The sequence below is a fragment of the Aristolochia californica genome, unplaced genomic scaffold, assembly GCF_029961685.1.
Source record: "Aristolochia californica isolate CCGP_79_NKW_82.1479 unplaced genomic scaffold, dmAriCali1.0.hap1 SCAF_3, whole genome shotgun sequence".
In the NCBI taxonomy this organism is placed as follows: Eukaryota; Viridiplantae; Streptophyta; class Magnoliopsida; order Piperales; family Aristolochiaceae; genus Aristolochia; species Aristolochia californica.
Window position 1 is genome coordinate 3704763 of NW_027181992.1, and position 27712 is coordinate 3732474.

The 27712-nt window shown below is 36.6% G+C and overlaps 5 protein-coding genes across 5 annotated transcripts; 3 read left to right on the plus strand and 2 right to left on the minus strand.

Moving 5' to 3' along the window:
- Positions 1 to 323: 323 nt before the first annotated feature.
- On the plus strand, positions 324 to 6191 carry LOC137958979 (eukaryotic translation initiation factor 3 subunit E-like). Its single transcript, XM_068806219.1, has 8 exons — positions 324 to 674; positions 845 to 999; positions 1617 to 1844; positions 1943 to 2064; positions 2477 to 2696; positions 3821 to 3963; positions 5597 to 5734; positions 5832 to 6191. The coding sequence occupies exons 1-8, from the start codon at positions 467 to 469 to the stop codon at positions 5932 to 5934; spliced, it is 1317 nt and encodes a 438-aa protein (XP_068662320.1). The 5' UTR covers positions 324 to 466; the 3' UTR covers positions 5935 to 6191.
- A 1542-nt stretch (positions 6192 to 7733) lies between these two features.
- LOC137959988 (T-complex protein 1 subunit eta-like) lies at positions 7734 to 16676 on the minus strand. Its single transcript, XM_068807425.1, has 14 exons — positions 16533 to 16676; positions 16190 to 16450; positions 14739 to 14864; positions 14439 to 14642; positions 13044 to 13213; positions 12824 to 12959; positions 12632 to 12748; positions 11639 to 11758; positions 11391 to 11489; positions 10981 to 11070; positions 9705 to 9792; positions 9348 to 9436; positions 9189 to 9263; positions 7734 to 8224 (listed from the first exon to the last, which is right to left on the minus strand). Exons 1-14 carry the CDS (start codon positions 16545 to 16547, stop codon positions 8129 to 8131), a joined length of 1686 nt encoding a protein of 561 aa, XP_068663526.1. The 5' UTR covers positions 16548 to 16676; the 3' UTR covers positions 7734 to 8128.
- Positions 16677 to 16910: 234 nt separating this feature from the next.
- On the plus strand, positions 16911 to 19602 carry LOC137958928 (elongation factor 1-beta-like). The gene is made up of 6 exons (XM_068806143.1): positions 16911 to 17063; positions 17341 to 17457; positions 18332 to 18407; positions 18724 to 18847; positions 18968 to 19081; positions 19223 to 19602. Exons 1-6 carry the CDS (start codon positions 16978 to 16980, stop codon positions 19384 to 19386), a joined length of 681 nt encoding a protein of 226 aa, XP_068662244.1. The 5' UTR covers positions 16911 to 16977; the 3' UTR covers positions 19387 to 19602.
- A 255-nt stretch (positions 19603 to 19857) lies between these two features.
- Positions 19858 to 25285, minus strand: LOC137958909 (SAC3 family protein C). Its single transcript, XM_068806115.1, has 10 exons — positions 25253 to 25285; positions 24442 to 24667; positions 24107 to 24207; positions 23107 to 23328; positions 22449 to 22670; positions 22271 to 22356; positions 21822 to 21918; positions 20841 to 20933; positions 20540 to 20689; positions 19858 to 20210 (listed from the first exon to the last, which is right to left on the minus strand). The coding sequence occupies exons 2-10, from the start codon at positions 24656 to 24658 to the stop codon at positions 20151 to 20153; spliced, it is 1248 nt and encodes a 415-aa protein (XP_068662216.1). The 5' UTR covers positions 24659 to 24667; positions 25253 to 25285; the 3' UTR covers positions 19858 to 20150.
- Positions 25286 to 25325: 40 nt separating this feature from the next.
- On the plus strand, positions 25326 to 26823 carry LOC137958910 (transcription termination factor MTERF9, chloroplastic-like). Its single transcript, XM_068806117.1, has one exon. It carries the CDS (start codon positions 25378 to 25380, stop codon positions 26575 to 26577), a length of 1200 nt encoding a protein of 399 aa, XP_068662218.1. The 5' UTR covers positions 25326 to 25377; the 3' UTR covers positions 26578 to 26823.
- The last annotated feature ends 889 nt before the right edge of the window (positions 26824 to 27712 follow it).

Sequence of the window (27712 nt, forward strand, 5' to 3'; positions counted from 1 at the left end):
AAGTTAGTTATTATACATTAATACGTTCTATTGCAAAGTATTGAACTTCTTTATTATAACTTGCAGTTCAATGGATTCAGGTTCGAGCTCAAATTCAGTTAAAATTTTTGGGTTTGAGAAAACGAATTCAAGTTCAGTTTGAGTTCAAAGTATTTAGATAATGCAAAAATGACACATACGGAGGTTACATACTAGCTCTCTTTCATTAACGGTTTCCACTTTACCAATTTAGCATATGTACGTAACGAGTCTCGACTCGGAATCGATCTGGGCGCAGTCATGTAACACGCGCACTTTGAGTAGTCATAGAACAAAACCCTAATTCCTCCACCCCCAGTACGTCTTTTACGTGTCGAGGGATAGTCCTTCTCTATCGACTTCCAGTCGTCCTGGCCACTGAAACACTATTATTTCAGCCCTCGTATCTCGGTTTATACTCCGTCAAGCTTCGCACAAACTACTGGCCATGGCGGACTATGACTTAACGAGTCGAATTGCCCCTCACCTGGATCGTCATCTTGTCTTTCCCTTGCTCGAGTTTCTCCAGGAACGTCAGCTCTATCCAGGCGATGAGATTCTGAAGGCGAAAATCGAGCTTCTCAGTGAGACTAATATGGTTGATTACGCCATGGACATCCACAAGAGTCTCTACCACACCGAGGAACTTCCTCAAGGTTAGCCTTATTAGCTTGTCAACCAAGGAAATTTTTTTGGTTTCGCTATGTTCCCCTTAGTCTATATCACCTGTGAATTTTCTAGTAATTTAGTTATGGAGTTTACTGTAATTGTTCGTGTCGTTGTTGGGAAAACCGATGTGGATTTGAAAAATAGATTCTGGTGTTAGATATGGTGGACAGAAGAGTGGAAGTGGTGGCGAGGTTGAAATCACTGGAGGAGTCTGCGGCGCCGCTGATAACTTTTCTACAAAACGCCAATCTGGTGCAGGAGATCAGGTCAGACAAGCAGTACAACCTGCAGATGTTGAATGATCGGTTTCAGGTTAGTACGAAGCGACGTTCACTGGGTTGTTTTAACTGTTGGCAATTCAAGTTTATGAGAGTTTATCTTGCTGAAAAAGTGCTCTTCTGGTTGTTGACTCTAGATGATTGGAAAATTTTGAGTTATTAATTTTCTCCCATAGAAGTGTATAAAGGCGTTGGAATTATGAAAACTAAAACAATTATGTTAGTTTATCACAATGGTACTTATTTTTTATAAAGTTACAAGTTGTACGATCCTATAGAACAAATCCTGTTCAAGTAAGGTTGTATCACAATGGTACTTATCTATCCAAGAAAAAAAAAAAACTTCTTTTATTGCAAGTTGTGAGTACATCAGTTCAGCTTATATGCTTCCTCTTTAACTAATAAGGATCTTCTGCTCGCTGAACACAAACTGCAGACAGATTTGCGTCATCTGTCAGAAAGTCATTGAGTGAATATAATGAGAACTAATTTTTTTTTATTGTTTTAACACCATTATCCTTGTGTCTGCTACCCAATTTCAGTGAGAATGTTTGAAGCAATTCAGAATGTAATGTCTGGTGATTTAGTTCTGCATTCTTTGCTAACTATTCCCCTTTATCTCTGTCTTATACTCCGATATTTTATGAGTAGATAGGTCCGGCTCAAATAGAGGCATTATACCAGTATGCCAAATTTCAGTTTGAGTGTGGAAATTACTCTGGAGCAGCTGATTATCTGTATCAGTATCGGGCTTTGTGTACTAATCCTGACCGAAGCTTGAGTGCCCTTTGGGGTAAGCTTGCAGCAGAAATTCTTATGCAGAACTGGGATGTTGCTCTCGAGGAACTTAATCATGTGAAAGAAATAATTGACTCAAAGGTTTGTCATATTCTGAAAATAGTCTGTTATCATTGTTTCTTTATTTATACTGCTGTTTGCAATTGAACTTTGGTGATGATGATTGTTTGCTTGTGCAGAATTTTGCATCTCCACTGAATCAATTACAAAACAGAATTTGGCTAATGCATTGGAGCCTCTTCATATTCTTCAACCATGAAAATGGGAGAAATGGAATCATTGATTTATTTTTTCAGGACAGGTGCGCCTATGCATTTTATTCATGCTGGTCTCGTATTTGAGAGATACTCCAGTTGCCTTATGTACTGGACTACTTCTCTCTCAAAGGATTTTTTTTTTTTCAAACTATCTGAGCAAGTGAGAAGTGTAATCTGTCTGCTGTTTGTGATATTGTCTGGTTCCAAACGATACAGAAGCAGGCAAAGAAGTAAAAGATATAGACTTCCTAGGACTTATTGTTGAATTATGTGGTGATAAATCTCAAGTAGTTATTGATTGTTGTAAAATTTTAGTGCCAAAAATTAACGTTAAAAAAAAGGAAGAGGAAGATGAAGAAACTGAAGAGAAGAACACGTGACAAATGAGTCTGTTCCCACTTTTTTCTGCTAGATTCTTTTTTTTTTTAGTTTATTCATGATTCTGGTAGTTTTCAGGTACCTCAATGCTATTCAGACAAATGCACACCACCTTCTTAGATATGTTGCCACTGCTGTAATTGTTAATAAAAGGAGAAGGAACATGCTCAAAGAGTTGATCAAGGTTATCCAGCAGGAGCAGTACTGTTACAAAGATCCCATCACAGAATTTCTGGAGTGCTTGTATGTAAACTATGACTTTGAGGGTGCACAAAAGAAGCTGCGGGAGTGTGAAGATGTGAGTTCTGAGCTGTTGATTTCCTTTGTCTGTTGGAAGATCTGAGGCATTTTTATCTGGCTTCTTTCTGTCTCTCTTTTTTAACCCTACTTGTTTTGAGGTTATTCAATTTTGCACGTGATAACTGGTACTGTAGTGTAGAAGTAACACTACATATACTGAGAAACTTGATATTGGAGAGGACAAGGAATACCTGGTAACTTTGAACTGTCTGCTGTTTCTCTGTTTGTCCTTTTAAATATTAACCCAAAGTTGTGGACATTTTGCAATTTAAAAGAAGAGAGAGCTGTTGATATTCTTTTTTTTTTTTTTGTATTTGAAAAAAGCCTATTTTGGTATTCTGGATGAATTGATAAAGAGAGTTATGCGGCCTTTATATAATGTAGATCTCTCAACATTTAGGACCAAGGGCCAAGCCAAGGGAAATTGTACTTTTTCGTTGGTGAGCTAAGAAGAATATATGGATTAAACCATGGTTAATGCATGAATGATGGGAACATGTTTCAGGGCTTGCTTGTGGAAACAGACCTGTTTATGAGGCCTAAGTGCACTCTATATTACTCTTTTTTTCAAGCCTGGTTCTTTTCTGTGGGCTTATAATATATTTTGGTTGATAAATGCTAGATAGACGTGATAGAATCCTCATTCGTCACCTGTCTAAATCTTTTTTGTGAAAGATTGCACTGTGTTTAATATCAATAAAAGTAACAAATGGAACTTATTAAATTAATTTGTTGCTTGAGGATCTTCTTGTATACTTCACTTGCACTTGTCAGTTCAGGGTTCCTTTTGCAGCTCCATGGATAGCTGCATTACCTTTATTACCTGTTGCCTTCTGTTTAATCATGTAACTGTTTCTTTTCCTTAGTTGCCCTTCTAATATATGTCCTTTCCTTCATTCTTCCGTTCAATTTTTTCTATTATTGTGAAAAGAAATATAAAGTGATACAATTCAAAAGTGAAAGATCTGTAATTATAGAAGAAAAGGCAAGAAACATGAACCTAGGGATCTCTTGTTGAGGCTCTGTTAGTTTGGTTTCTGACTAACTCTATTAGTTGCATCATTTCATCTTTATTTTGGTGCCTGTTGCTAGTCTTACAGTAAATTTGGACATTTTACGCAGCTAATTATGAATGATCCGTTCCTTGGCAAAAGGGTTGAGGATGCCAACTTTAGTGCTGTACCATTGAGAGATGAATTTCTTGAGAATGCTCGTCTCTTTATTTTTGAGACTTACTGCCGTATACACCAGTGCATTGACATTGCGTGAGTATCCCACTATGTGCTCCAATTTATTGTCAAATGACTATTTTATTGTTATTATTTTCTGTTTTTGAATGATATGTTAGTGTTAACCTGAACTTGGCTGGATTAATTTTATTTGAGACACTGCCGTATACACTAGTGCATTGACATTGCGTGATATGTGCTCCAATTTATTGTCAAATGACTATTTTATTGTATTTTATAATTATTATTTTCTGTTTTTGAATGATATGTTTGTGTTAACCTGAACTTGGCTGGATTTATTTTATTTGATTTTTATGGTTTTATCTTGAAATTGATTAAGGTCACTTGGTCATTGTTGGTGCTTCTTGAATACTTTTAGGTTGTTGTTTCTACCCGATAGGAAGTGATTTTTCCCTAAATATTTAGTTTTTACTACTGATTACCACTGATATTTATATGAGCAAGTTGATCATAACTGTTTGTTTGATGTTGTGATATAGTCTTTTGACAAGTGAGTTTTATTACTGTACTTGGACTAGGACCTTTATAGTGGTTATTCAAGATGTCTGTCACTGTGATACTAGATTTCTTTCTATCAATGATTTTGCTTCTGTTAGTATATCATTCTCTGCTATATGACATAGTTGTGATCCTCTAATTAAGCTTATATACTAAGTACATTAATGTCTAAGCTGTGAATAACTTTTACTTTATGCACAGTTTGGTCAGTAACTTGGTCTGAGGTCAATGCTTCTATCATTGTCTCTCTGTGTGTGGTCTTATATTCCTGTCGTACTTGGTTCTCTGGCTTCTGTGGCTTTTATTTTAATGTAATGATATGGTGTCAGTCATTGACCTTTACAATCATGTTTATTGGTCATTCTATTCTTCTTTGGTAAGCTCCCTTTTTAGTGCTGTGGAGGTGTGAACCTTGTTTCTTTTATCAATGAAAGAATACAAGAATTTAATTTGTATAAAAAACAAAAGGAATACTAGGAATTAGTGGCTGATCCTTGTACCTGGAGGTATAAATTAGTGTTGTGGAGGAGTGAACCTTGTTTCTTTAATCAATAAAAGAATACAAGAACTTAATTTGTATAAAAAACAAAAGGTATGGTAGGAATTAGTGACTGATCCTTGTACCTGGAAAACTTATTCTGAGATTGCGCTTCTTCTTACTGCTCCACATCAACATTTTATGGGGGAGGGCTCTATTGCATAACAGCAATCTCATGTTTTTCTGAGCGAGTGGGGTGGGACATTCTTTCCTCCCCCTCTTGGCTCCCATCACTTTGCTTCTTTTTTCCCTTTCTATAAATCAAGTTTTATCACTGTCTTTATAAAAAAAAAATTATCACTGTCGATATTTTCATCATTTTAGAGATTTATCCAAACAATGTTGGGTTTATCTGCAGGGATCTTCATGTCATGAAGCTTATACCCTATCATTTTGCACACTTTCGTTTCTTTTTTTGAGTTCCAAGTTTGGCCGCACATCCACCCCAGCATTTTCATTTGTGCCACTTTCATATTTTTAGTTTATTCCAAGTTTCCATATGTTGGTAAAATGTTGCTATACTTTTTGCTCTTATTTCTTTTGTAATTGTTATCTATGTTCTATTCTGACTGGTAATGGTACACTAATATCTGCTCTGGTTATTTGGTACAGGATGCTTTCGGAGAAGTTGAATATGGGTTATGATGAGGCTGAAAGATGGATCGTAAATCTAGTAAGGAACGCCAAACTTGATGCAAAGATCGATTCCAAATCAGGGACTGTTGTTATGGGACCCAATCATCTCAATGTGTAAGTTACTAGTTTTGGTACTCGCTGCTGCAAAAAAAATTCTTCCCTTGAGATCAGAGTAGTGTTTATATGAATTTATTGTTCCATTCGGTTTCAGGTACGAGCAAATTATTGAGAACACAAAACAGCTGACGGTTCGCACTATCCTGTTAGCAAAGAACGTTGTTGATTCTTCACCAGCTGCTCAAGCCACCCGTTGAAGTAGTGGGAAGAATCATCCCTTGGACGAAGTTACTCATATAAGTTTATCTACAGCATTGTCGCAGCATCTACCAGCAGAACACGATTTTGGTAACGTGACGGCTGGCTTCTCGTCTTCATTTTCTAATCTAACCTCAATAATCAGTAACTCGGCTGACTGTTTGAGATTCTGGGAAGAGTTGTTTAGCCATAGTTTGTATGGAACTTCTAATTATGTGCTTTCTTTCGATACCATTTAGTTATTTTGACTTTGGCATGTCTCAGATCGATCCCTATCTGTCCTGTTTATCAACCATTTTAGTTTCTGTTTCTTTAGCGTGGTAACTGCTTGGATGTTTTCGTTCATGAATCATGCGATAGGACGGGTTTTGAAGGGAAAAAACAAAAAACCCACGGATTGTACCCCCATCCCAACAGCTTAGTTTTAGGGTTTTAGCTAATGAAGGGCTTGGCTTCTCGCTTGTCATTGATATGAAGTAAAAGATTTTCTTCCTCGACCGTTTTGACAAAAGTTTAGTACTACAAGCAAAAATGATTATTTTACATTTGGATCAGTAGATAAAATAATAATAATATATTGATCAAGAAAACAGATTCAGATGAAAAAGTGAAAAACTTGGCCTAGGAGATGGGTTGTTAATTGTATAGTAGATCGATAATTTAAAGTTGTTACAGAGATTGTTCTTCTTTTACTTGATGGAGCAATCCATGACTGGTAAGAAAAAAATTCAGACTTCAGGTTCAATGTTCACGCTGCACAAACTTAATTCAAGAACTTAAAGAAACCTTGTCAGAGGCAGAAGTTTCAGGCTTTCAGCTAACAGACTAAGAAGTTATTGGGGTTTTAGTCAGCTGTATTATCTGAAACAAGGAAGAGAAACCATGGTTGACGCTCTAATATCTCTCTCTACAGAACTTGAACACCATTATCGATGTTGACGTTTCAACAGGCTCTCCAGCACTTTCACAGCTATTCAATGCCTGCTTGAGGATGCAAAGATGAGACGGATCAAGGATAATTCGGTTTCAAATTGGCTTGATAAGATCAAAGACGTTGCCTGTGATGTTGATGACATAATAGATGACTGGAGGTTGGAAACTATCACAGCATGTGCTGTTGAGAACCAGAGTAGTCGTGTCGGATGCAAGGTATTAAACGCTCGCTTTTCTTGTTTCTGCTTCATTCATATCCTGAAACGCCATAGAATTGGGACGAGGATAAAGCAAGTAAAAGAAAGATTGAATGATATAGCAAATGAGAAAAAAACAATTATCAATTGAACGAGGGTAGAAAAATTGACATTGGGGAGTCTCGTTTCATGTTTTAGAAAAATTGATCCAATGCTTTCTGAACTAGTCACACTAAGCAACAGCCAATGCTTGGCAAGTTGTCATCTCTTAAATACCTCGACATAGAGAGGATGGATGATGACCTGAGACGCATAGGATAATGGTGTTAACAAAGCTGTCCCAAAGTTGGAAAAACTCCAATTTAAGGATATGCCCAGTTGGGAATTGAGTGGTGAAAATGAAGTAATGCCATCTCTCCATAGCTTTAGAGATATGGAAGTGCTCAAAGTTGAAAGCCTTGCCATGTCACCTACCCAGATCACTCAAAGAACTCACACTATATTACTGTGAGAATGTGAGTTGGATGCCAGACTTCTCACCACTAGTCGAAACTTTGGTTCTATATGGAAATGCAACTATGTTTTTAGAAGACTGCTCACTATCATCAGCTCCTAATTTGGGATAGACACATTCTTAAAGACAAACGGCCAAACCCAGGGCCTGCATCTCACTAAACAGCCCGGCAATCCCATTGCTATTGAAACCTTTTAAAAAGGGTTCAAATAAACAAAATTTCATCTAAAGGCAATATCAAGACTACAAATTCTTCTTCTCGGCAGAAGGCTAAGATACAGGGAATTGCACTCTCTACTTTCTCTCAATACACGCCTGCAAGTGACGAGGTTCCAAATAAAGCCATGACCAATACAAATTTCCACAAGATTGTTCGGAATCAAGATATGGCCAGCCTGCAACTCGAGAGGATGGTGTACAAGAATGATAACTCAAACAAGAAAGCTCACACAGACAAAACAGATAGGCTCCAAATTACGGAACCATCTATGGACACCCTGATGCTATCAAAGATCAACAACATGGTACAGCTTCCAAGACCAAAAGTGATCATCGCCTTCTCATGCCTCGTCCACGACCACGGAAAGCACCACCGCGACCTCGACCCATTGCACTTGCAGCCGCCTCACCTTGGGCACTCTCAGACTAAATAAATTTAAGCAGGAAAAAAATGAGTACCTTCAATCAATATCCAAATCAAAATAGCAGGACTCATGCACAAACACTATCATTGATCTTCCAAGCAATATTCTGCATGTTTGTTACAATTCATTGATCTTGCAAGATTACCAATTAAATCCTGAAAATCTAAAAAACTAATAAGAAGGTGCGAGCAGTCTGAACATGTAAAGATCAAAAGGAAGCCTGTATAAAAAAATGGCAATTTTTTTAATGTTGGGTAATTTGATTAAATAAAAAGATAAAAATAACAATAAATCGACGATAGAAAGATGGTGATAACAATAATTTACTAGGATCACATCTGCATACAAACTGGAAACATCAATGCATGGCAAACCTAAATAAGGTAGAGAATTGGTATTTGAATCAGTAAAGCACCGAAATGGCCATACACCAAAATGGTTCAAGGGGATAATTTCCCCACAATCAGTAAAGCCCTTTTAATATTTTGGTTCATGACACTTCACACTTGCAAACAAGCATAATGAGGAACAAGCAACAACAGTAAAATTTATTTGAAATGGAATGTAATGGAAAAAAATTGTTCTTAATATTATTCAGAAAAATATCACACATGCAAAAATTTAGAAAACACTTGTATCTGCGTCTCTTTTCATAATAAGTAAACATGAGGGAACAAGTGTGTGTGTGGTACATGCGCTTGCTTTTTCCTCTAATTATGTACTACATGTTAAATATTAAGATTCCATGTGTTAAGAAAAAAGAATACACCTCAGATACGAATAAACAAAGCTTACAGTTACATCATTCTCTATCAATAGCCAACTTGGGAATATGCAACTCTCAGGTTTTTAAGATGGACATTTCAATCACACATCCATATGAAGACAACAAGAAACTTACGAGGCAAAAAGGAGTACACTTTTCTCACAGAATTTGAAACACAAGAATAAATCAGGAAGAATACCTTGGGGTTTTTAACAGTCTCATCCACACTAAGAATAAGACATGCTGCTTCAGCTGCTGCATTTATAGCATTAATCTGTGAAATTTTGTCAAAATAAAATTAGCAGCAAACTTTGAAAAAGAAAATGAAACAGGACATTACATAGATAGCCTTAAGTACCTTCACAACTGCAGGTTCCCACACAAAGTTGGCAAAAGAATCTGCAATGCCACCAGTATTAATATCCACTCCATAACGAGCACCTTCACCTGCCATAAGCAATGTAGATATCAGCATAGAAGTATAGCCAATACTGACAACCGTGCATTCACATCAATGAAGAGCAACCTTTTCCTTTAATTAGTGAAAGAGAAAAACATGGTAGTGCCATAGGCTCAAACATTATAACAGCCTAGGTCCTCTTTTGCAAGACACAGCAACCCAAGATAAAAACAAATTGGTCTTTCTTTCCCAGAAGAGTTCAAACTTAAAACTAGAAAGGGAGGACAAAACCCAAAAAAACAATAGAAGACTAACCAGATGGGAGTGCATGTTTTTGTCTGAGTTTGTTAAGAACATCAGTTGCATCAAATCCAGCATTATCACAGAGTTGTCGAGGAATAATCTGCAGAAGTTGGACAAAATTAAATTAAAAAATAAGAACCATAAAGTCTAGCACAGAGATAATACACTAAGCTCCGCGTAGTACCAACTTCAGGGTCCAGATGTACCAGTTAGCCCTCCACAGAGAATGTAAAACGTGGATAAATGAAATTTGCTTACAAGTAGCAACTGGAAACAATTGCCTACATATTTAACTCTTAAGTTCATATGAGATGCACATTTTGTTAAATTCAAATAATCAAAAATATTATTATTGTATTTTTAAGCCACACAAAGACATGCAATATACTAGGAGAGCCAGTTACATCCTTGACGTGGCCTACGATTTTGGGTCATTAAACACTCCACAAGCACTATCAGGCTTACTGTATTAACAAAAAACCTAATGTCAGCACATGAAAAAATGCAACATTATCTTTAACATGCTGCTGTTGCACTATGCAACATTATCTTTAAAAACTATGACATCAACAGCATTAGAGTAGTTTTATAAAAGATCATCATCATAGCATGACATAATTCATGTTAGGCTCCCCACAAGAAATCTCCTTTGCTCAGCTCTATCACTACGTTCTTATGTTGCCCTTCTTCAAGTCTTTCCTATGGGCAAGAAGCATAATAAAATTACCAGAGGCAGGGGGCCTAGTATATAATCATTGGCTAGCTCCTTTATCATTTTTTAGCTGCATTACTAGGGGGAAGGGAGCTTAATAAATTTAGTCTTGAATAAACTAACTTAAAATCACTTGGAATCATGCCTCCATGTTTACATTGTCATATTCAAACACTCTGTGCATTTACCCAGTAGCACCAATCATCAAGAAACAACAAACAACAAGGGTTACCTCTTAAAAATGGACGACCCTTCTAGTCGTACAAATACAATACAAAATTGTGTGATTTTTTTAAGAATAAAAATCACACAATTTTACAATTCAAATAATTGAAGATAAAACAGATCCACATCTCACACACATCCCAAAAGCAGTTTTTGAGACAAATTTACTTTGCCACCTCAAAACAATTATAACCAAATAATGTTAAATCAACAAAGCTTGTTGCTCTTTTAGGTCTTAACTTCTATTAACATTAAAAATTCATCTCCAGATATATCCAATCACCAGGTCAATAAAATCATAACAGGCCTGGATGAATAACAGATTTAATCGAAGTTTTAGGAAGTTCCAACCTCTAGTGCTTTGGCAAATGAATTTATAAACAGCTGCGACTTTCCAGCAATGGTTCTAGCATGCTGCCTGAGATACCTACTTATTTCCATCTGCCACAATAACAAGCAACTTAGAATATACTCAAAAAATTTCTTTTGTTGTTATCAGGATGTTGTTGAAGGCACAACACCCCCAACCACCGAAGTGACCAATTGAGCCCAGCAGACAAATCAAAAGCTACTAAAAGTTTGTCACCATAACGGGAGAGACAAATGGACCGCGTGACAAGACTGGGCTTTTTATGGAAGAGAAAACCCCAACTGAAAAATCATTTATAATTGAAGGGCCAGATCCAATTAAGAAACCAGTCCCACTCATTCTAAAAAAGAAACACAAGTGAATTCTTTATAAGTAAACATAAATATCATACATCGATAGCACCGCCCCCTGCAACTACAGTAGAGTTCTTCATAGCTCTTCTGACAATCATGATCGCATCATGTAGGCTCCGTTCTGCTTCCTCAATAAACTACAATAACAACAAATAAATAAAATGAAGAACTTAAAATCGTATAATACCTACAAATAGCTTAGGTTTACAGACAAGATGCAAGCAATCACACCATGCCACTTATAAATTGTGTGAATTCATCATCATCAAGCCCAAATTATACACACCTGATCAGCACCACCACGAAGAACAATTGTTGCTGTCTGACCAGAAGGACATCCACTGAATATATTGAAGCGATCATTTCCCACTTGCTTTTCCTCAAAAAGTTCACAAAAGCCAAGAACCTTTCCACAAGATAAGAAATCCTTTTCTGGTTAGAGGGAGAGTTTACTCATGCATATAAGGAAAAAAAATGAACATAGCAACAGAAAAATAACAACTACCAGATTACAAAAAGCAAGAGAAAGAGAGATAGAGAGTTAGAGAGAGAATCTTTTATAATGAACTTAATCATGCCAAACTGAGTAGAAGAGGGTGTCAGCCGTTAATGATACAGTACCCATGACAATGTATAATTTTCTAAATACCTTCTAATATGTCTAATGTATGTAATCAACTTTAAACCTGTACACAGGAAATAGCAGAACTGAAACCTACAGAGTTCGACTAACTCCATATATTACTCTAGATAGATGACCTAGCACCTGCTTACCCTCTTCCCACCATAGAGGCAGAACACAAGAATCTAATGACAATTGTGACAATAGTAACTGTAGGGATAACTATAAGAGATATTAAATAGCTGAAGTTGAAGCTAAATTATTTACTTGAACACCCCCATATGCATGCAATTTGACAATGTATTTATCCATATACAAGTAACCAAAAGACCACACTTTTAATAGTTTGATCAGCTGAAACTGGCTTCTTTAGCTCATAAATCATCCCATTGAGACACAACTTGAACGAGAACATTAATGAGAGAAAATAGTTTAAGCTGATTGAGCTATTAAGAGGGAGCTGTGCATGAAAAAAATTTGATTATTACTGAGAGATCATAAGTTCCCCCCCCCCAAAAAATAAGGAACACAAACAACTGACTAAATAGTGTTAGAAAGGTGGCATTACAGAGCTACATATTTATAAAAAGAAATAATAGTATTCAGAAAATTAAGAAGAAAAACAACCATTAAGAAGGATGTTAGATATATCTAAACCTCATCAAGTATGTTATTGACAGTTGTCTGCACAGTACCACCAGTTGCTGCAGCTACTCGATTCAAGTCCTCTTCCATCACACGACCAGCACAAAAAATATCTCTATCTGCAAAATACTGCATAGACAAGAAAATTATTAATACCTATAAGCAATACTTCTAACAACTTCTATGCGTAGCCAGGAAAACTACCTGTGTTGCCAAATCACCAATTGCCAAACGTGAGAGGACAATTTTTGCCCCACTTTTAACACATTTATCCAACTTGTCATATATGATATTCCACTCTGCATCCACAATAGATTGATACTGCAGTGGATCTGATAATCTGATGAAGATAAGAAAATGTTAGGTGGAAGAACATTAAAATTAGGCAATACAAACACAAGAACACAAGAGCAAGTAAAGCTACCTAATTTCTGCATTTTCCTTCTCAGATTTAAGCTCTAGTTCAATGTTCAGCAGAAGAATTTTAGGGTTGATAAACTTCTTTGGTTGCTGCTCAAAACCAGCATAAGAGAAAGTCTTCTTGAAAGCAACGCCGTGAACGAAAAAAGAATCTCGCATGGTACCACCTGGAACCTACAGAAGACATCACTGTAAGAAATACTTTCCCTTAAACAGAAGAGTCTCTAGAATCTTTCATTAGACTATCCAAGAAATAATTCTTCTTCACACTGAATTGTTTGGATGAATCCAGGCTACAACTGAAAGTCCATATTTATAAGTTTACAGCTACTATGTGTTCTATTCAAACCTGAGCACATTGCTTACAATAAATATCCTATATAATTATAGAAACATCTGGCGTAAAACAATAATCTTTTATTTGCAAGAATTATTCTGCTGACGTTTTCATAATAAATCTCATCCTAAAGGCGGCAAGACCGCTTACTAGAGAGATTATGTAAAGCTTAACAAATGCCATTCTAAAGCAAGAAATTCCAAAGCAGCAGAGAAACTCTTATGGCGAGGTGGGAAACATTTCCAGCAGTTCAGAAATTATGTAATTCATAACAGAAGCTTAGAAATTTTAAGGAATTTTGCTCACACTTCATCCAAAGAGGTTTTTGAACTTTTACAGCATCTTTGACTGTTTCTTGAAGGTGAACTCTGAGAAGTGCAAATATGTATTGCAAATTGCTTGCCAAATCAGGCACTTCTTGACAACATTTGGTTGTGGGCAGCACCTTTCTGATTGACTAGCTATTTCCTGTATTCATCTCTATTTGGTATGCATAGACTGATCAGGTCAACACCTATAATATCTTTTCCTAATGAATTTTTTCCTCTCCTTGATCAAAACAAAATGCAAGCCCCAGAACAGCTCGTGCTATTTGCAAAGCGCATGTGGAAAATGGCAGAGGTCTAACCACTTGTTTGTTATAATTAGGTATCTTATGAGAGAATTATAAGAAGATCTTGTGAAGCACTTGCAAATTACCTTTTTCATCATATTATCTTACCTAAAAATAAATATGCTCTTTCAAAACTAAAATTTAAATAAATACACGAGAAATATACTATGTAGATACATGGATGCTACTACAAAATTGGAAATTAGTATCACCAACCCTAATATAAAAAGGCAGCAACATGCAATACTCAGGATTTGCAGGTGTATGCACATTGAAATGAAGTTTTCATAAATCCTTTGGGATAAAGTGATGCTTATTATTTTGTATCATGTTTTAGGTTTTAAAATTACATAGTTGACTTTATCCATTCAAATGTTTTATATGACATAATAAAACTGCGAATAGATTTATCCTACATACCACAAACATTTCAAATATGAACAGTATACCTTTTTTATGCCTATTAAGTTCAACCTGTCACCATCCCCAATTGCCATTACAGCATCTACAACCATGGTTGCAAAAAACTCCTTTTCTCCACCTATAAGCTTGGATGATAATGTTGTAGCAGCACATTTGGCCAATAAGCTTTTCTTCTCTTCTATACTTTTTCCCTCAATACTCACAGCGAGCTCTTTGATTTTATTAATTGCCTGAGAGGAATATTTAAAAGATTAATAGGTAAAAAAAAATGCATTGAACCTTTGATTTTTTTAAAAACTGAAAACGAAAATGAATTCAAAAAATACCAGATAGGCAGCTGTCCTGTAACTGCGGATTAGGTTCTGGGGATGGACGCCATCCTCAATGAAGGGTTTAGCCTCTTTTAGAAACTCACCAGCTAGAAGCACGACAGTTGTGGTTCCATCACCAACCTGAACAACAAGAAGAGAAGAAAATCAAAATTCGCAAAGCCGTTCCATGTAAGATATTATAAATATGACTCCATCAGGAAGAAAGTTATAATATAAGAAAAAGACTCCTTCATATTTCAAATTCAGAAATTACAGTAAACACATTGACAGCTGCTGAAATCTTTTTAATATACACTTCAACAGAATAAATCTGCTTTATGCATGTGCTACATGTTTCATCAATTAAAAAAATAGAAGGTAAGAATGTTTCCTTTTCTAACAAAATAGAAAGTAAAAGAGTCTCCTTTTTCCAACAAAGGGTAAAGAAAAAGTAAAAGAATTTTAGGTTGAATAAAACTACTGATATCAGAGAATAGCATCAAGGTTCTAAATGATGGTACAATATGAATTTCTAATTAACGTACTTCTACACAACCCATTCCGTAATTTGGGTACCTTTGACATTTAAATAGCATCATAAGCAGAGTCAACCTACTAATGCAGTCTTGATACAAATATCATCAAACAAAACCTTGCTAACATCTGGGGGTCTCTCAATGTTGTCAGAAACAAGAAGTACAAGCATATGACACCCATCCAATCGAATGTTCTAAAGGGTCCACCTATAAGATTAAACAAGTAACTGAAGGCAAAGGTTTTTACACATAAAATTCAGAATTGCAGTTTGAAAAACAAAATATCAACAAGCATTTCAAGATTTTGACATATTTAGGTATAACCCATACCATTCTTCAATCGTCATAACATGTGATCATCTTATGAGTACAATAAAAGGCTCAACTATCATTGCATTTTCTTTTTCTCATTATGAAGGGGTCTGCACTCTCTTCACTGTTACTTTAAAAAAAAATGGCATCACATTTACTTCTGAGACAAGTTTTGTTCTATCATAATGTGATTGAACAGTTTCATGTTTCTTCTTCAAACAATCTGTCTTGTGCAGTCATCCACCTCTGCGGATCTCAAAAAGACCTATTGACTTCTTCCATTCTTTTCTTTCTCTCTATCTGAATGAAAATGGACAGATGACACTTGCACAAGTTATTACAGCACACAACAAGGACAACCTTCTGAGACTTTGTATCTTTTAACAGGCACAACATTACTCTACCCGCTCATTTCTTCAATGGTGCTATTCAGAGTAGGAAACGCTACCTTCAATCTTTTGATGACTTAGAGATAAAACTTCTATAACAACCATAAGAATTTTTTAATGCAGACCAGACTCGAGTACATGCATAATATTCTTGGAACCCTCCCCAACACCTTATCCTGATCACCGTTAAAAGTAAATATTGATAGTAGCTAAAAAAATCGACACCTACCTCCGAGTCTTGAGATTTGGCAATGTCGACAAGGATCTTCGCAGCAGGATGGACGATATCGAGCAGCTTCATGATGGTGGCACCGTCGTTGGAGATGGTGGTGTTGCCCTTCTCATCGTGAATCAACTTGTCCATGCCCCTCGGCCCTAGAGTCGATCGAACCGCATCCGCCACCACCATGCACGCGTTAATGTTGCTAATCAATTGGGGCTTCCCCTGTGAAGTGTCTGTACCTTCCTTTAACAAAATGATCTGGGGTTGCTGAAAAAACGAAAAAAAAAATTAGAGCAACATCACATGACTCCAGGGGCAGAGGAAGATGGAAGACGAGAAAAGAGGGTACCAGCATGGCCGCCATTTTCGCGAAACGGAAGATCACAAGGAGACTAAGAGGTAAACAAGTGTTAGGGATTCAAGAGGGGACAGAAGACGAATGAGGTTTATAAGAGGTTTACAGGGAGTTTGGAGGGAGAGTGAGGGAAGCGCGAATTTGGAAGAAATGGAAGCGTCTAGGTTTTTTTGTATGAGATGAACGTTAGGGATCGCAATCCACGTGGGTACTCGAAAAGTAAATGGTTCGATACGAGGGACCCGCTTACTTTTCAGGACGTGGCAAGACTCGCTGGGCCCACGGCTTTGCAAGCCGAGGTGGGTCCTCAGGGCAGATCGTAATATACGGTTACTAGGATAAGAATAGCCTTCTCTTTTGCTTGTTGTTGCCTCTTGTCAGCCGCTGCTAGGGTTTCCATTGTTTCCAGGGTTTCTGTCGTTCAATTTTTCTCTTTGCGATGGCGGTCTCCTTCTCTGATCTTCACACCGAGACCGGGGTCACGGCCCTCGACAAGTACCTTTCCGGGAAAATCTACATTTCTGGGTACTTTCTACTGTTCACTCTACTCTCTTCGTAGTTGATGTGCCTCCATGTTCTGTAGCCAAGCCGCAAAATAGATTCGAAATATCGCAATCGATGTTCATCTGTATCAGCATCGAATTTTCAGTTTCTTTTTCTATAGCATCGAAATTAATTTGTGCATTCTCCGCTGCCGGATATTGTGTCTTTTTTATCTGTTCTATTTGTACTATTTTATTTTATTTTTTATGTCTTTCGGTGACTTAACCAAGTGTGCGCTCACTGACTATCCAATATTCAGAGATCAGGTTACCAGAGATGATGTCAAAGTTTTTGCGGCAGTGCTGAAGAAACCTGGAGAAGGTTTTCCTAATGCCGCCCGGTGGTACGAGACGGTCTCTTCACATTTATCTGCAAGGTTTGTTGGTTAAATGACTTTTTGTTTGACATTTGTTCTTTGACTTGGGTCTTATATTGACAATGTTTGTTGTAAGAAGTGTGTCTGTTTTATATCTTGAGTTCTTTTGTTCGCATTCATTCTGTGCACGATTAAATAATTTATTTTGCTGTATATATTTTTTGGTTACTTTAATTTTCAGTTGGCCTTGCTCACAATAAATTCTTCATTTTGTTCGTTTATTGTTTTTTGATCTGCTGGTAAGTTGTTTATAAATTTTTACGTAACTTAACGGAGTAAAACTGCACCATATTCTGCTAGTTGTGATCAAAATAGTTATTTATTCTGCACACCTTGCTTAACTCTTATTTTCATACGAGAAAAATGGTTTTGTTTATTATGCTACAACTTATAATTAAATTGTTCATTTATTGTTTTTTTATCTGCTGGTAAGTTGTCTATAAATTCTTACATGCCTAACGAAGTAAAACTGTATCATATTCGGCTAGTTGTGATAAAACTAGTTATTTATTCTGCACACCTCATTTAGTTTAACTCTTATTTTCATACAGAAAATTTGTTTTGTTTATTATACTACAACTATTATTACTTTTCATAATTTGGTAAGGTCTCTTCAAGTGCATAAGGGTAGCTTTAAGCTTTCCCAGATTTGTTTCAATGTGAAATTGTCACTATTATTATTATGACCGTTGCTATTACTAATCTTGGGGTCTTTTATAACGTGGTTTACTGGTTGGTGGTCTCGCGTTGGATGTGTCAAGAAACTACTTTGATGTTGTGTAATGTTTGATTCTTTGTATCCATTTGATCTTTATTTTGAATCACAAATGTCTGTTGTGTTGCTTTATCCATATCTACCAGCATTTTTTTCCAGGTTCCCTGGCGAAGCAGTTGGTGTGAGATTTGCTGGAGCAGCCGCTCCTGCAGCTGCACCTGCTGAGGAAGCTAAGGTTTGGTTGGCTGTTTTTACTGTTCTAGTGGGACCATAAGATTACATTTTTGCCCCTCTTTTTATGTATTGTTTTCTTTGACATTCATGTTATTCAAGATTCAAGTGATGGGGCTAGTCATTAGGTTTCCATTTACCTTTTTTTGGTTCAAATTTATGTGCCCACTTAATGGTAAATAGTGTTTTTCCAGGAGTGCAATCTTATAATAATAATATATGTTCTTGACCTAAGTTGTGAAAGTTTGAATTTTGTATTTACATTTTCCTTCAAATTGGATATTCAAGTGATAAGTGGACATATTTCCTCAATCTTACAGGATGCTACACCAGCAGCAGAGGATGATGATGATGATTTGGATCTCTTTGGGGAAGAGACGGAGGAGGACAAGAAAGCAGCTGAGGAAAGGGCAGCTGCAAAGGCCCCTGCCAAGAAGAAAGAAAGTGAGAATCTCTCCTGTTTACTAGATTGCCATTAAGATATCTTAAACTAGTTGAGTAATTAGGTCTTTAAGTTCTTTTGCATCACGTCCACTAACTACTAGTTTACAATTTCGATTTCAGGTGGGAAATCCTCAGTCCTTTTAGACGTGAAACCTTGGGACGATGAAACTGACATGAAGAAGCTGGAGGAGGCTGTTCGTAGTGTTGAAATGCCTGGCCTCTTATGGGGAGCATGTAAGTGGTCTCCCTTATCTTATTTAAATATTTTTGCCACCTGTTGAGCCAGATTTAACATTTTTTCTTGATAATTTATTTTTTATATGTTTTATCTGATGGATTAATTCAAACTATTTGTCATAATGATCCTGTTTGCAGCAAAGCTTGCTCCTGTTGGTTACGGCATTAAGAAGCTCCAGATCATGTTGACAATTGTAGATGACCTCGTCTCTGTTGACGGCCTCATTGAGGAGCACCTCACGGTAGAGCCTATAAACGAGTACGTTCAAAGCTGTGATATCGTGGCCTTCAACAAAATCTAATGGGAATTGTCCGAAGTTTTGATTGGGTTTAGTAGTCCCCTCGATACCAGTAATTGTTCCTAGATTAAATTCTCTGTTTTGGTTGATGTTTTTCAATTTGTTTGAGAGAGATGATTGTTGTGGCTTATAGAAACGACATCTACAATGCGATGGTTATTAACTCGTGTAAAAGGCTTGGCAAATTTTCAGTCCGCTGCTATTTACTCTTTATTCGGAGTTGTATGATGTTCTATTGGATCAGACCTAGGCTATATTCTGTTGGGCGCGGGGAAGTGTCCTAGTGGACTCTTGTACATAACGTTGAGGCTTAAACGCTTTGACGTATTCGCTTATTGGAGAGTTTGAAGCGCTTATGATTTACGAAATCTGAAGCGGATCGAGTTGCATATAAATTTTGATCATCTGGTCGCATTTGAATAAGCAAGTTTCCTTTGAATCATTCTGAGGTGTTTTACTTTTTTTTCTGTCGGAGACTGGAGGCTTCTCTTTTGTAATCAGCAAAATAATTCCAGAATACATAGGCCGACAAAGAGTAAGAAACTTACAAAATGCAAACAAGATATTAGGTGTACTATGTACTCTAAAAGACTACTGGAAATGATGCTTAAATCATCCAGATTCAGACACTCATATACAACTGATACAAAAAGCTCATCCAGTTAATAAACACCTATCTTTGTTTTGTCTACGGAGAAAAGCTTCTGCTCCTGAACAATTCCAGAGTTTGGTGGAGAGACCGGATGAATACTCTCTTTACACTCTAGTTACACTGCTACTTTAGCCATTGACATAACATCATCTCTTGGCTTCCAACTCTTGCTGGCCTATAAATGAGAATCCAGTAGGCAGAAAAACATAAATGTTTGAGGTATAAAGCTCAACTGAGTTGGATTAGGGAAAAAAGGAAATATAAGTAGAATCCAGAGAAAGTTTTTCAACGGTATGGTAGAGGAGATTTCTCTAAAATTCACGAAATAGTGGAATTTATAAGTCTGGTTTGAGGTTATTGGTATCTGAAATTGTAGTCTGATAACTGCTATCACGAAATGCCATTTGAGGTATTGAATTTCGTGTGACCAATAAAAGTGATTTGTAATAACGAAGCCTTTACTCTACTGGAGATAAATCTACCATGTAGAGGAAGGATGCATACCTTCGGTGCCAAACCTGAGAAACTGTACTGTTGGAACCCTTCCTTTGGCAGACAGAAGCTGGTCTGCTTAGTGGGCAAGAACTGCACTCCTGTTTCATCAGTCCAAGTCTCAAGTGCACAGGCAACACATAATGACTCCAACTCTGATTCCTAAAAGCTCCAAAAAGTAGATTTCCACCTTAGAAACAATCTCTAAGAGTATATTTAACTTAATAAGGCAGATATAATGAACAAATGTGCACATCAAGTCCATTATTGTTGTCAAATAAGCAAAGAAATCTTGTCAAATACAAAATCATACTTGCATCATGAGGATTTCAGATAGGTCTGCCAGTGGATATGGATAAAGTTTGTAGCCACCATGATTGATAAAAGAAATTGCCTGTGCCCGTACCTGCAAAAGCTTACAAATATGTGACATTGAGCACAATTTTTTTGGGGGAAACAACAGGAAAATATAAAAACATGTAAATGCCAACATCAACTAGATGGAAAGGATCAAAACGGATGTTTTTCTTTAATATGAAAGCACATGAATCACTCAAGTTTCTTTTTGAAAAATACAAAATACATAAAAACCAAGAAGAAACCAGAGGTCACGCAACTGAACTATTGATGTTCAACTAGAAGGATTTTGTCAATGTTTGCTGAGGGATGACCAAAATGAACCAGATGCATGAAAATTGGCTTGGAAAGAGGGAACGAGGAAAGATTTGCAGATGTATATCTTGCATGGTTTGCAAATATAGAGCAGAATACAAGAGGATTGACGTGGTCTACACTGACATAGCTGGGTGAAGCATCAGTCATGATTATTATCCAAAATAAAAAGGAATGGGTAAAAAACAGAGCAATTCTCCCAGGCTCCTACAAAAGCGAGTGACATGAGTTTCGCAAATGACTAAAGGGAAAAGGTTTACAAAGAGAGAGAGAGAGAGAGTAGTGGATTTGATTGGTTTCCATGGAATTCCCTCCACAACCTTTATGAATTCCTAAAAGTTCAAAGAGAAAGATGAAATAATCATTTGACCCATTTCATCTGCATATATCTGACATATACAGCAGCAAAAAGAGGACTGGTTGCACACTGCCATTGAGCCTGAGAATGAACGCTATCTACATTGCATGAATAATCCTGTCAAGGGGTTTCATGATAGTTCCATTATTTGTGGTTGTATCAGATTATGAAGAAGGATCAAAATCACGTCAAGAACATATCCCATAAAAGCGTTAAAATAAAACAAAAGGAGAAAGAAAATTGTAAAGTGAAGAAATTCACCACCTCATTGATGAAAGGTTCTAGGAGGTAGAATTGTAGATCAGATGCTTCAGCTGCAATGGTTCTGAAGAACCGCAAATAATTGCCAATTTGCACATATCTGTTAATACAAAAGAAGGTAATTTAGATTGAGTCCTATTCTCAGTTCAAGGAAGACCTCTACATTCCTAATCACAAGCCCGATTTCAGGTTGAACCCAGTAATCCAACAGGATAAGAGAGCATCCAGAAACTTATATGAGCCAAAAATAAGCTTAATACTCTTGGACCTGCTCATCCTTACTATTTCCCATATCACCATGCACAACAGGTCTAAGTTTTAACATGCTGATATCATAATTGACCTTGGTGGCTTCAGAGCGAACACCATATGAGATCTAAACACATTGGATAATTACCAATGAGATGTAGAACACATTGAGTGACTTGAGATCTAAACATATGGATATTCACCTCAGAATACTCCGAGCAAAGGACATCTCCTTGGACTTAAGAACAGGTGATGGCAAATGCCGTAACCATATTGATAGTGATTCTCCCTGAGAAAACAGTAGGACTTGTATTAGGTTGAGTTTCACTAAATGAGCAAAAAAAAGAGACAAGCAACAGAGTAAGAAAGCAAACAACTAACCATTGATTGAGAGTTAGAACCAAGATGTAAGAGAATGTATAATGAATAAAATTCAGCTGCCTTCCTCCTGATGGAGGTGGACATCTCATCCATACGATATAAATCATAAAGTGACACGAGAGATTTCACGAGCTGCTCTTTGTTAAGATAATGCAAAGACATGAGATTGGAGCTTTTGCCGTGCTTAGCAAGCTTGTTGTGAGATATAACATAAAATTTGACCTGCAAGAGTGTGTCTATTGATTAATCAGCTCAAAACAATTTTTGGTGGGAGGATGAGAATGTAATGGTAAACAAGGAAAAGATCACGATGACTATAGTCAAGAGAATGATTGACCCCGGGCATGGAAAATTGGAGAAACATATAATTCACTGAGGATTGCTGAAGTTCACAATTTAATTGCATTAATGATGTTTAAATTATATATTGCAAAGCTAGAAAAAAAATCCATACTTTCTTTTCTTTTCTCTCTCTTCATCCTACTTTTTTCTCTCAGATTGATGACATAGATGGACACTTGAGTCACCATTAAAGCTTGAATCAGGAGCCAGGTTCAGGAGGATTTGAATGTGGTCATAGCTCAAAAAAAAAAAAAAAAAAAAAAAAAAAAAAATTACAAGAGGAGAAAATAGATAATACATAGTCCCAAAGTCTTACCATTTCCTCGTACATATGTATTGCTTGATCGTTATTGATGTTTTGCATGCTGAGATCCTGCCGTATTGATCTTGTTCTATCAAAGACAAAGTCATGAACAACTTCATATGAATATTCTGAAGAATGCAGTATGTTCATTAGATACTTCAATGTATCTTGCAAAACATGAAGAGGCCGGATATCGGATGGCTGGATGTTTTGAGAGGAGATGGTTCTGCAAAACTGTTAAGAGGTTGATCAATGAACTACGTTCTGCATCACTGTTAAATAGTTCACTATAATATGATTGGGTGTAAAAGATGAGTACAAATGTACCTACAATGAAATAGAAATAATTAAGTGAAGAGTCAATCTACTCTAAAATGGTTTTCATTCAAAAGTGAGAATAGCAAGTATCATATGAGGGACCTAGACATGTTTTCGATATACAACTGAAAGAACATTTTTAATAACCATTTGAAGGGTCATGATGATCAATAACTCATGTGCCACAAGAACATGTTTCAAAGCATATGACATTGCACAAGTTGAAATTGAAATCAAAATAATCACTGTAATTAGAGTCTTGACTCAACTTACATTGAATCAGCTCCAAGTATCCTCTGTCAATTTGCTCACTCATTTGCTATCTCTATTGTTAGGTTAGCGTTCTTATAGACTTGTGTCCACCTTTTCCATCCATAACCGTTGAGATTGCTTCTATATGTTTTGTTTGAATAGTGATAATTTTATTTTTAAAAAGCAAAAGTATTTGTTTTGGATCTTACAAAACAAGGGAAAAAACGGAATTAAATTTTATTAGTATGCAAAGAGACTCTACATTAAAAAAATTGCAATTAATTCAACGGTAATAGTGGCATGCTTCTTTTTAGTTACATATCTCGCTAGTGTTCTTGTTCTTATTCTTTTTAAAAATTTAACATTATCCTAAGGATCGTTAATCACAATATTACACTAGGCGGAAGACAGTCTTTCAGGAAAGACCTAAAGATGAACGTACCTTTTTGACCGCGAGACTTGGAGATGTTTTCCGAGGATCACCGTTTAACCTCTCAAAAATAGATAAATCTCTGAGTTGCTCGCGTTGGGCTCGTTCCTTGGCTATTGTAAAACAACCACAAGAGTAAAGAGTTCATCAATATGATTGCAGTCACGAACCGTGCGTCAGTAATCATCACAGGAACCGCACACGTAGTAAGTGAAGCTTTAATCCGTGAAAACGTCGCGACTATTATATATCTTTTTGCACTTAAAACTATAGCAACTGATTCTGAGAATTCATCCATATCAAGTTCCAAGTTTAAATCACCCGAAAAAGACAGATTCACTCCATACCGGGGCACATATCAGGGCAAGTGCCGATTACGGAGGGAAAGTTCTGAGATTCTCCGCCATCTTCAGTTCTCTGTTCTTTGACTGAACGGGTATGGTTGGAAGATTGTTGAGCTTTATGAGGCCTCAAAGAAAAAACCGATCTATTCTGCCTCGAATTCAATGAGGAATCAGAAGAGATTTGAGGTTTTCCCGCTCTTCGGAAGCCGTCTCTACTCATAATTCACCTCTGCAATAAGCCAATGACTCGCTAAAAATAGATCAAAGAAAGTACGAAACCCAATTATCAATCTTCTCTACCGAAGCGTTCTCCGAAACACTCGAGGACAGAAGTTTGCAGTGTTTATGTATGATACGAACTACCGCTTCATTATATACGAGTAGCAAATACGATAACGGGATTTTAAATAATTGTTATTAAATTAATATAGAAGATAATATTATCATAATATAATGACAAACATAGATCAAGATTAATATTTGAGCGTTAGGATCAGTATGCAATAAAATTTTATTTTTGATTAATTATGTTTATATAATGTAAGAATTATAGAAAATAAGAATAAAATGCCCATGTGGAAAAAAAAATATTGATAATGCAAAAAATGGGAAAAAAACTATTTTAAAGAAGAGATTAAAATTATTTTATCAAATCAAGATTTCAATATTTTTTTATTAAATACAATTCTGAAATTCAGTCAATCAGCTTTTATTAATGAGTCGGAGCCATGCCGTCCGTCATGATATGTCACGGAGTCGGAGCCCTAAATACCTCGCGGAAAATCCCTAGACAGCGCTGGTAGAAAACGCTTACGAGATTCGTTTGCTCTTGTCATGCAAGGCGCCTTCTGCCGGGTAGGAATGAGAATGTAAAGGTAATTCTTTTCTCCATCCGAATCCCGTTTACAGATTCTGCCTCTCTCTGCTCCCTCGCATGAGATGTCACATTTTTTTGTGAGGAGCCTATTGGGCTTCTATGTTTTGCAATATCAGTCTCTCAGATTCTTGAAAACTTCCCCTTCGAAGTCGCCACCTTCTGAAACTGTTCAATTTCTCATGAACACATGTGGGCTCTCTTTGAAAACAGCTGTTGCTGTCTCTGAGAAGTTCACTCCTGAACTTGAGAACAGAAAAACTGATGTCTCCGCGTCGAAAAAACTTCAACTTGAGCAAAAAAAATTAAGAAAGTTACATTCTGTACTTGCTCTCCTCAAATCACATGGTTTCTCTGAAGCTCATGTGGAAGATTTCATCACCCGTGTACCCGCTGCTTTCCGTATTAAAATTGACAGCAACCTCCAACCGAAGATTCAATCTTTTCTTGACATGGGCTTCTCAAGTTCGGATATAGCGAGTCTTTTTGTTTTAAATCCAACCATTTTGGAGAGAAGTCTGGACAATTATTTAAAACCGACCTTCTCTGTCCTAAAAAAACTTCTTCATACCAACGATCACATTATGAAAGCACTTAAGCGCTCGCGGTGGTTGTTGTCTGGTGATATTAAGAAAACCATAATCCCTAATGTTGCAATTTTAGTAGATGAAGGCGTACCCAGTCCAGCTCTTTCAAAAATGATTGTATGCTATCCGCGGGTGATGACACAAAAACAGGAAAAGTTTGCTGAATTTGTCCAATGGGCAAAAGAATTAGGATTGCGACCCAATTCTTCTATGTTTGTTTCTGCTATTATTGCAAAGTCTTCATTGAGTAATCAGATTTGGCATAAAAAGATCAAGATAATGAAGAGTTTGGGGTTGTCTGAGGAAGAAGTCATGATAGCTTTTAGGAAAGCACCTCATATATTTATGTGCTCCGAGGTGAAGATCCGTAAAGTGATGGATTTTTGTGTAAACACAATGAAATTGGAGCCAACTATTTTATTGTCATACCCATTGCTTTTGAAGTACAGCTTTGAAGAAAGGATACTTCCAAGATTTGCTGTTATAGAAGTACTGAAATTGAAGAAGCTGGTGACATCTGAAACTTTTGTCTGGGTTTTTTTTCTTTCAGAGAAGATTTTCATGGACAAATTTATGACCAAGTACTTGCATGAAGTTCAGGGTTTAAAGAAGGTGTATCAGCAGGCCAAGCTTGGTGCTCTGGGAGGTAGAACTGAAGGAGAACTAGGCAGGATGTAGTATGTTATATTTATTTTTTCTCCTTTTTTTTTCATTCCCTTTTATGATAGAGTTATGTCTCCATTCAGTCCATCAATGGATGTGTAACCTTATACTCTTTTTATTTCTTTTTTCTTTGCCTTTTCTTTGCAGTACAGTCTCTCTCTTTCTCTCTCGGTCTTAGTGCAAAAAATGTATTTCTCCTTCGGTCTTACTACAAAAAATGTACATCTCCTTGTTCCTGATTTTAAAAAGCAAGTTTGTTTCTTTGCTGGCTCTTGGAAAAATATGTGGTTGTGTGGGGGGCTCTTGCATATTGCACAACTGTCCCAAAAAGAAGCTGAGTTTCTCATAAGAAGCACATGAAATGAATCTCCCTGTGTAGCTCTTGGAGATGCCATCATAACTGTTACTAACTATTATGACTTCTAAGTTATGATGATTTTCACTGCTGAAGCTTGTTGATGGAATCCACAACCAAGGCATAAACTCCTGAAGATAGCATGCTGGATAAGATTGAACTTGTCAGGAATTGCTGGCAAAGACCATTTCTCTCTTCTATCGTTTATCTGTCGATGATGGAGAAAGGCTGTTAACAGAATCTTTAAAGACCTAGCTCCTATATATTTAATTTTATCCTCCTTGCCTCAATAAAATCTCTCATTTCCACATTAAAAAAATAATATTTATTTGATCCTGTCTGGAGCAGTGTTCAAGTATGAACTATAGGTTCTCCAACTTTCTTTGACAGAGAAACCAAAAGCATTGATCAGCTTGTTCACCGTAAGGTATGTAGTGATGTTGACTAAAAAGAGCTAAAGACAATTGCATACTTAGATTGCAAGCATATCTTGTTCGTTTTCAGTGTTTTGATCTAGTCCTTAGCTGTTCTACCAAGTCTAGATAATATATTATGTGCTTTCAGTTCTTGTCTTGCTATTCTCTTTCTTTGTCATGATACCCTTGCTAATTTGAGTGTAATGAAGTGTTGATAATCCTATTTAAATCTTGGGAAAGTGTCAAAATAATTTCCCAATCCTATTTAAATCCATGGGGAAGTGTCAGAATGTTTTCCTCTTCCGGTTGGAAATGGAGAATAGCCAGAATGCTTTTTTGTTTGAAATGGCATTGTTTATAGTAAGAACGTCGTACACAG

Excerpts from the sequence above, each read along its gene's own strand:
- LOC137958979 (XM_068806219.1), top strand. The coding sequence starts at position 467 with ATGGCGGACTATGACTTAACGAGTCGAATTGCCCCTCACCTGGATCGT. Across the intron at positions 675-844 it reads CACCGAGGAACTTCCTCAAG|ATATGGTGGACAGAAGAGTG; the intron begins GTTAGCCTTATT and ends TTCTGGTGTTAG. Across the intron at positions 2,065-2,476 it reads GATTTATTTTTTCAGGACAG|GTACCTCAATGCTATTCAGA; the intron begins GTGCGCCTATGC and ends GGTAGTTTTCAG.
- LOC137959988 (XM_068807425.1), bottom strand. Across the intron at positions 12,749-12,823 it reads TTGGTGATTTGGCAACACAG|TATTTTGCAGATAGAGATAT; the intron begins GTAGTTTTCCTG and ends TTGTCTATGCAG. Across the intron at positions 9,437-9,704 it reads AAAACATGCACTCCCATCTG|GTGAAGGTGCTCGTTATGGA; the intron begins GTTAGTCTTCTA and ends TGCTTATGGCAG.
- LOC137958928 (XM_068806143.1), top strand. The coding sequence starts at position 16,978 with ATGGCGGTCTCCTTCTCTGATCTTCACACCGAGACCGGGGTCACGGCC. Across the intron at positions 17,064-17,340 it reads GGGAAAATCTACATTTCTGG|AGATCAGGTTACCAGAGATG; the intron begins GTACTTTCTACT and ends TCCAATATTCAG. Across the intron at positions 18,408-18,723 it reads CACCTGCTGAGGAAGCTAAG|GATGCTACACCAGCAGCAGA; the intron begins GTTTGGTTGGCT and ends TCAATCTTACAG.
- LOC137958909 (XM_068806115.1), bottom strand. The coding sequence starts at position 24,658 with ATGAGTAGAGACGGCTTCCGAAGAGCGGGAAAACCTCAAATCTCTTCT. Across the intron at positions 23,329-24,106 it reads CAAGTCTCGCGGTCAAAAAG|TTTTGCAGAACCATCTCCTC; the intron begins GTACGTTCATCT and ends ACCTCTTAACAG. Across the intron at positions 22,357-22,448 it reads GTTCTAACTCTCAATCAATG|GGAGAATCACTATCAATATG; the intron begins GTTAGTTGTTTG and ends CTGTTTTCTCAG.
- LOC137958910 (XM_068806117.1), top strand. The coding sequence starts at position 25,378 with ATGTCACATTTTTTTGTGAGGAGCCTATTGGGCTTCTATGTTTTGCAA.